Genomic DNA, 14,165 nt, shown 5'->3' with positions numbered 1-14,165 from the left:
TAGCCTTAAGTTTGCAAGAGCTCAGCAGGGCTGTTAATGATAAGATATGACTTATTCATAGGGTTAATTAACATGAGTCAGAGGTGATTTGATGACAATTTAACAATGGTCAAACCTGTATAAACAAATAACTTTTGCTCTAATGGACTGGAATGTATTTAAAATGTTAAATTACATATTATTTCACGTAATTTAAAATTTAAAATTGGGTACTTTGTCTTCTATATCAACTGAAAAAGCTGTGGTATGAAATGCTATTCTAATAAAACAATCAGTGGGAATTTTGTATCCCAACTGATGTTGAGACAACTTATGATTTTCAAATCATAGATCATGTGAATACAGCTTTACCATTCCTACAGTTGCTGGGGAATCAGTAACACTGCAAAGAGTGTCTTCTGCTCCCACAAAAGATCACACTGGAGCCAAAATATGCACAGTGAAAATATTTTCTAAGATGAATATTTAAGACATGTTATAAATTGCTAAGTTACATACATGACTTTGTTAAAATCAATGCATTCAAAGTCTACCAAAGTCTTGCAAATAATATAACTTAGGATCCACTGGAAAAATAAAGAAATGAAACATAGTCCACAATACCTGACAAAGAATGGCTTCTCCTCCGTTATCTTCATAGGTCAGATGGACAACTACCATGTCTTTGTCTTGATTGTCCAAGAAACCTAACGGCTTCATTGATCTGAGTTCTTCTGTAATCTCACTTTCAAAAAATTTCCCACTAGCTAGAACATTTAGTCTAATTTCATTGTTCTTCTCATCTGAAAACACAAAGCCTTGAATTTTGCCCATCAGTTCATTTTTATTCTTCACCTGTATGCCACCAAAAATGAAAGAGGCAGAAAGTCCCAAAATCTTCCCACCTTTTGACATGAAAGTTAAAAACTGTTTGGATACTGCATCTGAAATGGGCTCTGATGTAGCAATGATCAACAGCAACGCATTATCAAGCCAAGGAACAGTGAAAACTTGTTTCTCTAACAACTGGTAAACCGTGTATGTGTTAAAATCAATGCATTCCATGATTATTGACTTTATTTCTTCAAATTTCACTTTTTGGGGGTCAGAACCAACATAAACTAAAATATTAGGTGGCTTCCCTGTAACATTTACTCTTTTCAAATGTTTTGTTAAATAATCACAATTAACATCTTCCAAACTGCCACTGTAATCATCAGGAAGATCGGGAATGTTCTCTGCAGAAGCAAATTTAACTGACTCAATTGTGCTGTTCTCCAATTCTAAGCATTCATGGCAACTGGAAAGATGCAAGTGATGATGTTCACCAACATCTATTTCCTTTTCAGGTATTTGTTCAAGTTGTTCATGTTGTTCCTTTACTTTGTGTTGTTCACATTTCTTTCTCTGTACTTCTTGATCATTCCTTCCTACATAATCTGTACCCTCCGCATCTGGATCCTGAGTCAGTCTGGCAAGATGCTGATTAGGACTTCCTTCATTTTTGGTACCTGCTGACAGTTCTAACTCTTCCAGTGTTGACTTCTGCACGTGCACAGCTAAAATATTTTAAAACATTTTAATATAGCAGTTACAAAACAGTTTAATATGGCATCTAAATATTACTGTGTAAATAATATAGTAGAAACTAACACTGGCAGCTTAATTCTAATGAACAAAACATTTGCATTTTATCACCAGTATGTTTGCTATGGGAGTTAGCATTGTTATAATGGTACTTCAGTGTTACTATTTGAACCCTAATCCAGATCCTAAGTGGACAAAGCAGGTCTTTGAATCAGGATTCTGATGACAAAGCATATCACTCACACTAGCAACAAAATGCTTCTACTGTATTACTTAAATCCGACACAAATAAGGTACTGTACCCATATACAAAAGAAATGTCTAGCTATTAGAGCAAAAAGTAGTGTTTTATTACTATTAAGCAAGTCCAAATCAAGTGACAAAACTTAAAAATATATGCATTTATTTGAGCATCTGAGATTTCTGTAGCCAGCTAGAGAAAATTCAGTGGCTGTTTTCAGAAGGAATGAACTTCTAAAAGTCAACTACAGTGGTGCCCCGCACAGCGACGATTATCCGTTCCAGAAAAATCGCCGCTATGTGGATTTGTCACTATACGAAACAAAAAAGCCCACAGACATGCATTAAAACACGTTTAATGCGTTCCTATGGGCTAAAAACTCACCGTTACGCAAAAATCCTCCATACGGCCGCCATTTTCGCTGCCCAGTGAGGAATGGGCACGAAAACACAGCGGGCGGCCATTTTTTACGCGGCTACCATTTTTTACGCGACAACCATTTTGGAACCGCAGATCAGCTGTTCTTAAAAACATCGCTATGCGAAAATTGGTAAGCGAAACAGCTTACCGATCATTGCAAGGCGATGTTTTACCATTTAAAACATTGCAATGCGATCACAAAAACTTAATTGCTATGCCGATTCGTTGTTAAACAGGGCACCCGTTATGCGGGGCACCACTGTACTCCAATTTACATGCATCCATCTGTTGTGCATGTATAGTACTCAGTTGCTTATGTTCAATGCTTGCAGCTGCATTTTTACCTCCCGAACTTAGAAACTTATATCCAATGTTATCCACAGAGCTGGATTCAGATAAACACATTAAGAATACAATTCTCATCAACAATGCACACTTTAGGTAAGATAATGTGTTCATAGGAATGGCATCAACATTATTTCACAAGGAAGAGCTTGTGAAACAATGCAATTACAAACAGCATTACTACTACATGCACACACCTCATGTCTTGAAGAAGGCTTGTCTCTACTATATCAGGGCACCAATATCACCACAGTGATGGAAACCATATAACAGGGTGGTGTACATAAGTATCTATTCTATCTATGTCCAGGCTTTCCATTGCTGTCCAGATGTGCTGCTACTGCCTCAGCTAGTTTTGACACTCCTACACAGTGGAGTTAAGTGACTGTTATCAAAGAGATGCAAGTCATGAAGAATTCAATGGTACCCTTCCAGAAATGATATTAAGGACACGGGCATTAGTACTGCATTAAAGGTGACACAAATATTCTTGAGTTAGCAACAAATAAGACTGTACATTAAATTCAGAAACATATACAACTGATATTCAGTAGCAACAATGGAACTGTAATTATAAATGATAGCAGCACTGTAGAATGTTCTGCACTTTTTTGCACAAAATGCTGAAGCTATATTGGTGTCACTGCAAACATTTCTGGGGTGTCTAAAGAGAAAAACGATACACTTAACTGTAAAGATACTTACATGTAATTTTTTGAGGAACCATTCCATTATCCATTTGGAGTCTATCTTCCATGAAAGCTATCCCAAGGTGGCTGAAATTATCTATGCTGGCTTCAGCAAATAATACGTAAGGTTCACCTGCTTTAAAGGCCAAAGGTAAACAATAATCTGACCACTTCACTACCTGAGAAGAAAACATAATATATTTCTCAAATGTATTTTATACATGCTACCACAATATACAAGGCACATTTGCAAAATTGTGCTAACGTTCCTATCTTTATATATTTAAAGTCATAGTTTGTACATTGATAGATTATGTCTATCTTTCAGATAGAAATTTTTTAAGAAATTTTATGCAGGAATTGAAAAAAGATACACAATGCAGTAGAAATTATATTTACTTTATTTCTACTAATGTATTTCATATACGCCTGAGAAAACTGGTCAAACTCCTGTTGTCTACTCTAACTGTAATTTAGTGTGCTAAAATATACTGCAGTCCGACTAGGCCCATCTGAATCAACAAAATTTAAAAAGGAATTGACTCACCAAACCCCACTGATTCAGTAGCACTCTAGTGCAATTTACTGTGCTAAGCAATGGGATTTTGACCACTAAATGACAATGAAAACTGAAAATACAATGAAGTGCCAGGGATTTAACATACAATGGTAAATATACAATGTAACATAACAATATATTCGTGTAAGCCCCAGTGAAAAGAGGAATTAGATACCATCATCAACTTCAGTAACTCATACAGTGGTGCCTCGCTTTACGATTGCCCTGCATTATGATGAAACCGCATTACGACGATCTTTCTGCGATCGCAATTGCGATGGTCTAAATGGGGTTTTTTTGCTTTGCGATGATTGGTTCCCTGCTTCGGGAACCAATTCTTCGCAAAACGACAATTTTAAAACAGCTGATCGGCAGTTTCAAAATGGCTGCCGGGTAAACAAAATGGTTCCCCGCTGTTTTCTGGGACGGATTCCTCGCAAGACAGGCAGTAAAAATGGCTGCCCTATGGAGGATCTTCGCTGGACAGTGAGTTTGGAATGCATTGAAGAGGTTTCAACGCTTTTTTTTTCACTTTACGATGTTTTCGCTTAATGGAGATTTTCCTGGAATGGATTATCGCCGTTAAGCGAGGCACCACTGTATTTGGTTCAATGGGCTTGGACAGAAGAACATACAAGAGACAAACCTAGGTTACTGCTTTTATCTTATCCTAAAATAGAAATGCAATCAAACAGTTGTAGCTACATTATAAAATATGTTTTGTGTCCTCTAAAGCACATTGTACTAAAAAACAAATTTATTACTACAATAACAGATTACAGAGACTTTTTGGTAAAACAAAAATGACAATAACCAACTTACCTTTTCTGTTGAGCAAATTAGAGGCTGTAAACTACCTGCTTGAATGGAAATGCTTTCTGTCACAAATGCTATATGCTCCACTTCAAATAATTTGTCCAAATAATTGAAAGGTGACACGATAAGCAATGTCCATTGGTTTAAATCATCAAGAGACTAGAAGAGAAAAATATATATTTAAGACATTGAGAAGTTTACTCTCTTTTCTTAATATTTACTCTAATATATATCTTTAGAAGACCTCAAGAATTAACACAAACTGCAGCACAGTTTCCTTTACCTACACTCACCTAAAGAAGACAAATTTCCTATTTTTGATGTACCATACCATGTAACTTCCAGATCACCCACTCTATTAAATAAAGTGTTTTCATCTTTTATGGTACCTTGTGTACTGACATATAGAAAGGAAAAGTTTGGAAAAGGAAAAGCTTGGAAAAGTTACTTCTTTGAACTAAGCCTGCAGAACTCCCAGGCAGCATGGTCTGTGGATTCTGAGAAGTTTATTTTTAAAAGGTAATACGTTGAAGCTCTGAAAAAACAACTTTTTCACTACAGTTTTCATCAAGATGACTACGTGAGAGAAAAAGAGGGAAACGTTAATCCTAGTTGGCACTTTCAGAGTTTAAGTAAACTTCACAGGACTCTTTAGCAACATTGGTCTATTTTTAACCATCTCTCTAAGCATATACTGTAAGAGAGCAGTTTCATTTTTTTACTAGTAGTGCCAATAGAGATGTATACAGACAGTGCTCCCTTATCTATGGATAAAAAAACTAATAGTCCCCGGGGGGGGGGGGGGGTCCTTAACATGCCACAAAACTAAAATCCAACTAGAAATATATTTACTGTATCTCCATCAGCTATTCTATTGGAAAACCAGCCATTTCTAGTTATTTCCTCCCCACTCCCAATTCCTTTATATCACATGTTTAAAACACAGGTGAGGAGCATATGTCTCTCCAGATGTCATTGGACTGGACCTCTCATAAATGCTAGGTAACATAGCCCTCAATGACTGACCCATGGAACATACAGTTTGACAACTGGAAAGCTGCACAATCTCCAATTTGTCCCATGGAGACTCAAGGCAGATTGAGTATATAATATATAATCCGGCTCTAAAGTACCTTTCATTATGAACATGTGTTTACCCTCTTATTTTGGGGTAAACATGCACAGAACTTCATGTGCAATGTATCACGTACCCCTTTATTTTATGCATAGCTGTGGAAGGCGAGACAAGAGCATAGAGGCTCTCGTTGCAGTGCTATCTATCCCTAAGGTGTCTCAGGAGGTTCAGACCATCCCGCTACCACCTCCCCGGGAGACAATCTTCCGTGGTCACATGGCCAGTGTGACTTAGACACGGAACGCTGTTACCTTCCCACCGAAGTGGTCCCTATTTATCTACTTGCATTTGCATGCTTTCGAACCGCTAGGTTGGCGGGAGCTGGGACAAGCGACAGGAGCTCACTCCGTCACGTGGATTCGATCTTACGACTGCTTGGTCTTCTGCAGCACAGGCTTCTGCGGTTTAGGCCGCAGTGACACCACCTCCCTTTAACACAAGCCCATAAACAAGGTTAAATTGGTAGCAATCTATTTCAGGCACAGCTCTTGCTTACATACAGCTGCACTACCTGGGAGTAAGCCACACTGAAAAGAATTGAGCAAACATATATAAGGTGAAATATTGCTGCTGTAATTTATGCTATGTAAAGGTGATTACATCATCAGTTTGAAGTGGTGTAAACTACTGCAACAGGATTTCAGCCATTGGCTTGCATTGCACATATACTGAAAATGGCTTTTATATATGCAATAATTCTGCTAACTTGATTTTATCTAATAAAACCTACATCATTTATTGCACCAGACTTTCATCTTTAACTAACATTTCATTATCTTACATCTCTGAAGACTATCGACAGCAGTTGACATATATTTAAGCAATTGGTTGCATAATTCTATCAGCCACTGTACTAGCATTTAGAAGAGGGCACAATGATTGCCTTTCTAGATGAGTCACCAATGCTACCATGATGCCCTTTGCATTATGTCCAGTATAGGGGAACTTCTTAAGCTCTTGGTTGATACAAGATTAGACAAATCAGGAGAGACAACAACTCATGTGCAGCATTTGAAAGGTATCTTAGTGTTGTACAGCCACCCATGCCTGCAAAACCCTATTCCTAATCATTGATAAGGAGACTGCAGCTTATACAAAGAAAATGTTGCCGCTAGAATTATATCAGCATACCAGGAGTCACAGGTATAAAATTAAAGAGAAATTCAAAAAGAAATTTCTTTGATGTTCAGAAATTATCCATCTTTGTACAGATGCACATGTAGCCCTGTCCTCCTGCATTCCAGGTCTGATCAACATGTCAGAATAATAATGGTGTATTATCTGTTATGATGATCTGTTTATGGGTTAATCATGTTTGTCTTCCAACAAACTCAAGGCACCATATATGGCTATTTTCTTCTCCTCTTAATCCTCACAACAACCCTGTAGGTAGGTCGGACAAGAGATTAAGTGATTGGGATAGTCATCCCAGTGAGTTTAACGGTTCAGAATGAACTTGAGATCCACAGAGTCCAATGCAATTACAAAGTTATGTTCCTGAAGAACAAAAGTAGATACCTCATTACTTCTGCATCTCATAGCTAAAGGACATGGTGCTTGACGGTTCTGGAAGTTGGACCCTAAAATATCCTAACATTACAAACGTTAATGCTGCAAGGGATCAGGTTAGTTAGTTAACTTTTTTAAATAGCTACCGTACTCCCATTATTACTGTAATATATCCATCTTCAGTCTAGCTTGGGAGCGTTTCTGGTGGAAATGCAAGCTGTAAAGATTATGAACAGGTAAGCCATTAATTTTTTTAAAAAATCACTTTCTCTCCGTTTCAACAACAAAAAGAATTCACATCTGCTTCCTTCCGATTATCACACAGCTGTCAGAGGAAAAGCCACTTTCTCACAGGGTAAAAAGGACTGTGAACAAACAACTAAATCAAACAGCAGTCTTGTCGGAGGAATGAACTTTCACTCTCACATGCCCTTTTGACACTTATTTTCACACATGTTGGCCTCTCCCCGTCTCCTTGCGCGCGCGCGCGCGCACACACACACACACACACACACACACACACATATACCTGGGTCTCGTCAGTGCAGAACACCTTGTCCCCCACCCTGAGGCAGACTTTCTCTTCAGAGAGGCGGGGAGGCCCCTGCTCGCGTAGTGGACGGTGGGAGGGTGTGTGGAGCAGCTTTTGGCAAGTGCACCCACGGCTGGTGGAGGAGGAGGTGCTGGATGAGCAGGAACAGCCGCAGAAGAAGGTGAAAGAGCAACGCGAGCGGTACAGCCGGCGCACAGTGCGGCGAATGAGGCCGGCCGAAGAGGTCCCCCAGCGCGCCCACAGGTACAAGTAGCAGAGCGTGATCAGCATGGCGCGCAAGCGAGCGACGCACCGGGGAGGGGAAAGCAGGCGGAGGCTCCAACGGCCACCTCCACCCCCGCCCCGCCCTGCCCCACCGCATCAACGACCGCTCAGAGGCTGAGAGCACGGCGGCGGAGTCATCCTCGCCGACTTCCGATTGGCTGCTCCGCCCCGCCTCGCGCTAAGGCAAAGCGGATGAGGATTGGCCAGAAGTCTCCACCTCCCTCTCGGTCCCAACCAGAGGAGGCGTAAAGATGCCGAAAACGTCGTGGCTGTGTGTGTGCGTTTACCCCGTTGAGCGAGCGAGCGAGCGAGCGAGTGTGTGCGTGTGTGTGTTGAGTTGGGTCTTCCATGTCTTCATTCTGCGTTTCTGGTTCCTAAATCTGCTTTTTTTGACAGCATAAAGAAGCCTGGTCCGCAGCGCTGGCTTAACGTTTCAAGAGGCGCCTCCTGTGCAAAGCCAGTTCGGCTGACACGTAGTTGTGTTCCTTTATTAGACTGATATTCTGTGTTTAGTAGAGAGCTCGTTCTGGCCTTCTTCCCACGCTGTCTTTTGTTGTTGTTTTTTAGTCCTTCAGTCGTGTCCGACTCTTTGTGACCGCATGGACCAGAGCACGCCAGGCCCTCCTGTCTTCCACTGCCTCCAGGAGTTGGGTCAAATTCATTCAATTTTTAGAGTATCTATTTTAGTTATATTGTTTTATCTTTTTATTGTATTTTAATTGTTGTAAGCCGCCCAGAGACCTTTGGATAGAGTGGGCAGCATATAAGTTAAATAAATAAATGTGGGTCGCTTTGATGACATTGTCCAACCATCTTGTCCTGTGTCATCCCTTTCTCCTCCTGCCTTCACACTTTCCTAACATCAGGGTCTTTTCCGAGAAGTCTTCTCTTCTCATGAGATGGCCAAAGTATGGGAGCCTCAGCTTCAGCATCTGTCCTTCCAGTGTCTGAGGAGTGAACTTTCACTCTCACGTGCCCTTTTGACACTTATTTTCACACATGCTGGCCCAGGATGCTTCCTTACGCACGCCCAGCCTCTCCCCATCCCCTTGCATGCTCGCACACCCACACCTGAGTCTCATCAGTGCAGAACACCATGTCCCCCACCCTGAGGCAGACTTTCTCTTCTGAGAGCAGCTGTCTTTACCACAACCCTATGAGGTAGGTTAGACTATGACAGTAAATGGCCGAAAGTTAGCCACTTAGTTATCTTCATGGATCACTTGGATACAACAACCTATTTGCAAGATGAGCCCTGCTGCAGCTGGCTTGGGAGCTGGCCTCGGGCTGTAGGAGATGTTTCGTGTTTTAACACTTCCATATATTAACAAAAACAGCAAGACCTGCTTGAACCGGAACAGTGTAAGAAAACCATGGACTGAGGACAAAAGTCCGATTGAAATAAAAGGTATCGCCCCTTAGAGGAACCAAACACTCATTCTGCTGGACCGTGTTTAATATACAGTGGACCCTCGACTTACAGACTTTTCGAGTTACAGACTTCTCTGGCCACAAAATTTAGGTTCGACTTGCAGCCTGAGAATCAACCTACAGACCAGAAAAAAACCAAAATGGAACAAAAATGGCCGGTTACAGAATTAATGGGTTTTCAATGCATTGTAGGTCAATGGAAACTTGACCTACAGATTTTTCGACCTGCAGCCACCGTTCCAATACGGATTAATTCCGTAAGTAGAGGGTCCACTGTACAATAATTATGTTGGAGGTTTTGCAGCCTCACATGGTGCTTCCTGTAGGTGTGGCTGAGAGGGACCTTTCTGGGCTGGGATGATAGTCGATATGCCCAACAGTAACCAGTCATTATCTCCTGATTCAAAGGTCTACTCAGACCCTTTTTCTCTCTGTTAGTCTATTGAAGTCAATTAGTCAGTTGAGGCCTGTTGTCCAAAGCAGTCATGTTATAGCTTGTTATCTGTTCAATGTAAGTAAATAAAACCTTTTATTCTTCTTGCAATTGTCTGAGTTATTGAAACTGTAAGTGCTAGTTGATGAGAAAAAGGAGTGGACTAAACTGGAGAACTTAAATCTATTCTGCTCTGTGAATCCCTGCACTACTTCTTCACACTTCCAAAATTCTGCAATATAATACAGATGTAGAGCAGCTTTCTTGTTGCTTAAAGGCCACTAGAGCCAACTTCCACCCTCAAACCTACTACTCAGTAATGTTGGGTGACTTCATTATTATGATACCACTAGGTCTTGTTTCTCCATTTTTGACATAGGAGTGTTACTGTTTCTGAGTCAGTAGGAGCAGCTGCCTATTCATGGAACTTGTATAGACACCAAATCAGAACAAAGAATCTAGAACAAGTGTAGAGGTGAACTTCTTGAAGAGACTGGAACAGAATAAAGCAGGCAATGTATAATAAAAAATTTACTAATGGAAGGTGACAACTCCCCACCAATGCAGTAAACACTGGTTTGTATTAGATGCACTTGTGAACAGTATTTCAGAACTGTAAAACTTTAAAGATTCTATTAATTCTCCTGATGCCCCAAATCCACCTGGAGCAGAACAGGAATACAGAACAGTGAGTAAGAGGGACTCAATAACAATATGCCAGAGTCCACAATCTTGTCATATGAAAATGTTATTGTACAAGGCACTTTTGTTTCAGCCTTATTACTATCAATACAAGGAGGAGGAGCTATTTTTACTGCAAAAGAGAGCTAGTGGATAATAGAGAAAATGAGGTGGACACATAATCATAATCATAGAATTGCAGATCAGAAAGGGACCTTATGAATCATCATTCCCCAGGCACAGTGGGGAATCCAACTCCCAACCACTAGTCCCGTAGCCTGATATTTAAAAGCAAAAGGCATGCTGCTTATATACTGCCCCATAGCGCTTCAAGCACTCTCTGGGCGGTTTACAAGTTAATTATGCAGGCTACACATTGCCCCCCCCCCCAGCAAGCTGGGTACTCATTTTAACCGACCTCGGAAGGATAGAAGGCTGAGTCAACCTTGAGCTGCTACCTGGGATTGAACCCCAGGTCGTGAACACAGTTTTGGCTGCAGTACAGCAGTTTAACCACTGCGTCACGAGGCTCTTAACTACTGAGCTAATCTGCAGTTCATGCAGTACATTGCTCTCAAAAGTACACTCACTCATTAAGAAGGGTTTCTTTCCTTTCTCCCAGTACGAATGAAACTGAACTTCCATATTCTGAGGAAGGCAGGGCACTTCTGAACATCTAATACTGGTGGCAAATAGCAAAGTTATTTATCCCATATAGCATGTGCTCCTGAGTTTCTACAGTGCTTACCTTTCATCTAAGGAAAGCAGTTCTTGTATTCTCTGAGAGGAGAAGTTTCTCCTTATCTCCTCAGTTTCCCCTGTTTCATGTCTAAAATGCAGGTTTCCTATTGGCTCATGTTCTTCTGTGCACAGATTGGACAGGGAAGCTGCCAGGAATTTTTTCTTCATTTTATTAGAACAAGGGGAGGATCTGGGCTCACATGCCTGACTCATATGCATCTGCTGCCCATCATTTACTGGAAATCACAGCACTGTGAGAAAGGCAAACTGAAACTGTGAGCCTTTTGACTTTCAGAAACTTTTAGACAAGAGCCACAGTAAAGCAAATTAGTAAGCACGTTTTTGAAATGGCAGCTGTGTCAGTCTCTGCAAGCATAGCAGACAAGAAGCAAAGCAAAGCAAAAACAAAAAAGATAAAAACATTTGTGGCATCTTAAAGACTAACTGCTGTATGTTAATGTGAGGTTTTATGGTATAAGTCCACTTCCTCAGTCATAAGAGTGAGACATGGCAGAGGTTTATACATGCCCCCAAAATAAAGAGTAGATGGTTAGTAGACACAAGTTGCAAATTGTGTGAGTCAAATGTGGAATTTCACAGCTATTAATGACTTAAGACCCATGGTTGATGTTCTGTTCTTTTACTTTGAAGCATTGTTCAAAACCCCAGGCTATAGATAACAACAGCAGAAACACTACAGTGGTGCCTCGCATTACGACATTAATTCGTTCCAGCGAAATCGCTGTAGAACGAAAGCGTCGTAATGCGAAAATAAAAAGCCCATTGAAACGCATTGAATTCAATGCATTCCAATGGGCTGGAAACTCACCGTCCAGTGAAGATCCTTCATACAGCGGCCATTTTCGCTGGCTGTCTTGCGAAGAATCTGTTCCTAAACACAGCGGGGAGCCATTTTATTTACCCGGCGGCCATTTTGAAACTGCCGATAAGCTGGAGGAAAATCGTCGTTTTGCGAAGAATTGGTTCCTGAAGCAGGAAACTGATCATCGCAAAGCAAAAAAACCCCATTCAGACCATCATTTTGCAATTGCAATTGCGATCACAAAAAGATCGTCGTAATGTGGTTTCGTCATAATGTGGGGCAATCGTAAAGCAAGGCACCACTGTATATGGTAATAAGTAGGGGGACGATTTCCATGACATATCGTATTTTTTTCTACAACCTATGTTTTTCTACAGCCTTTGGATGGGTTGGAACATATGATCTGGTGAGAAAGATCAGATTACTCATAAACATGTTTGAATTTCCTTATGTGTTCAAATGTAGGTTGCAGAGAAAATGTGAAATGTCATAGAAATCCTCCACTTAATGAGTTAAGAATCCCTGACTTTACCTTTGAAGCTTGTTCTGTAAAGGTGGTTGTGGTTAAGTTGGGAAGAAAACTGGTGTAGGAAAATAACAGCAGGTAACAACATAATCATTGTAGAAGCTTACATTTGGTAATGGCTTAAGGAATCTTCACTAATATTTAATTCATTGAGATTGTATTAAGCACATGTATATATATTTTGTCTCAGATGTGTCTCTCTGTATCCTTATGCTGTAATTTTTTTTCTCCAGAATGCCAACTTTCAAATCCCATGAAAAATTTCCTGGTAGATTGAAAAGATTTGAAACAGATTTCAGTGTACTGCCATTCCTGATGCCCAATTCATGTCCATGAATTCTTTTGTGCAGAGATCGTCCTGTTTGTCCTATGTAGCGTGCAGAGGGGCATTGTTGGGGAAAGGTGGCATAGATCACAATGGCAGAGCAGCAAAAGTGCCCTTGATGCTGTGTGTGACATTGTTGGGTCCTGTAATCTTGTTGCTAGAGTAAATGTGAGGATAGAGGTGACATCTGAGTTTGTAGCAGGGTTGAGTGCACCTTTGTATCACTCGCGTAGTCTGTTGGGTGTCAATAGTCGGTTGAGATTGGGAGGGTTATCTTTAAGCCTGCCATTGAGGGCTTGGGAGAGTGACGTATTCTTGTCAAGGATGAGTTGGAGATGATTTATGATCTGTGAGAGTGGTCTCAGTTGTTGGCTGGAAGTGACAGCTAGTGAGTTTCAGTTGTTTTCTGAGTCTGTCTTGCATTAGGTTGCTTCTGGGTATCATTTTGCTAGATTCATTTGCTCCTTAACCATATTTGGATGATTTTTTAGATACTTGAGTTTGGTGCTGTTATCTTGTTGGTCAGAGCAGATATGATTATATCTGAAGGCTTGACTCTAAATGATAGATTTTATAATATGTTCAGAATGGAATTTGGAGGCATGCACGTAGGTACAGTATATTGATCAGTGGGGTTTCAATACAGAATGGTGCTAAGATGTCCACATTGTAGCTTCACAATGGTGTCTAGAAAATACACCTGTAAACTGTTTAAATTGGCGGAGGCTGAGGTTGGTGTTTGGATCAAAGGAAGTCCTGGTGGAATTTCTCTCAGGCTCTTTCCATGAGTTCAGATTTTAAAAAAAGTCATAAGTTTAACTCAAATAGAGGAGTCAGTTTGGGGTACAAAAGTTAAGAAAGAGTTGTTCTAGGTCAGCCATGAATATTCACATATTGTAGAGCTATGCAAGTTGCCCATAGCAGTTCCATTCATTTGGAGGTAGGTTTCATCGTCAAAGGTGAAATAGCTGTGGCCCTCATCCTTGTTTTGAATGGTATTCCTGACAGTTTGTCATCTGTGTCTGTGTGGGATGTTAGTCTTGAGAGCAAGGTGGATTGGCTTGGAAATAGCCTGTCTATAATCCCTGATAGTATTACAATGCTATAA

At 40.5% G+C, this 14,165-nt stretch overlaps 1 protein-coding gene and 1 long non-coding RNA gene across 6 annotated transcripts in view; one reads left to right on the top strand and one right to left on the bottom strand.

Annotated features, from left to right (window-relative positions):
* The window catches only part of HLCS (holocarboxylase synthetase), a 123,148-nt gene extending 111,694 nt beyond the window's left edge, over positions 1-11,454 (bottom strand). For 3 of the 5 annotated variants that reach the window (XR_012085121.2, XR_002300166.3, XM_020789321.3), the window contains exons 1-4: positions 7,810-8,206; positions 4,643-4,795; positions 3,278-3,440; positions 604-1,538 (exon numbers count right to left, since the gene is read on the bottom strand). Coding sequence is in view for 3 of the 5 variants with exons in the window: in XM_020789321.3 (XP_020644980.3) it covers positions 604-1,538; positions 3,278-3,440; positions 4,643-4,795; positions 7,810-8,103 (1,545 nt within the window). In the remaining 2 variants the exon portion in view is untranslated. Of the gene's footprint in view, positions 1-603; positions 1,539-3,277; positions 3,441-4,642; positions 4,796-7,809; positions 8,208-11,390 lie in introns of those variants that run through there. The other 2 variants (XM_072994124.2, XM_020789322.3) reach the window with 2 other exon arrangements.
* LOC140705669 (uncharacterized) lies at positions 7,948-8,906 on the top strand. Its single transcript, XR_012085123.2, has 2 exons — positions 7,948-8,076; positions 8,665-8,906. It is a non-coding gene; the product is annotated as an uncharacterized LOC140705669 (long non-coding RNA).
* Positions 11,455-14,165: the final 2,711 nt, after the last annotated feature.

This window comes from Pogona vitticeps, chromosome 3, assembly GCF_051106095.1.
Source record: "Pogona vitticeps strain Pit_001003342236 chromosome 3, PviZW2.1, whole genome shotgun sequence".
NCBI classification, from domain to species: Eukaryota; Metazoa; Chordata; class Lepidosauria; order Squamata; family Agamidae; genus Pogona; species Pogona vitticeps.
Note: the sequence above shows the minus strand (reverse complement) of the source record. Positions and strands in the feature narration are given on the sequence as shown.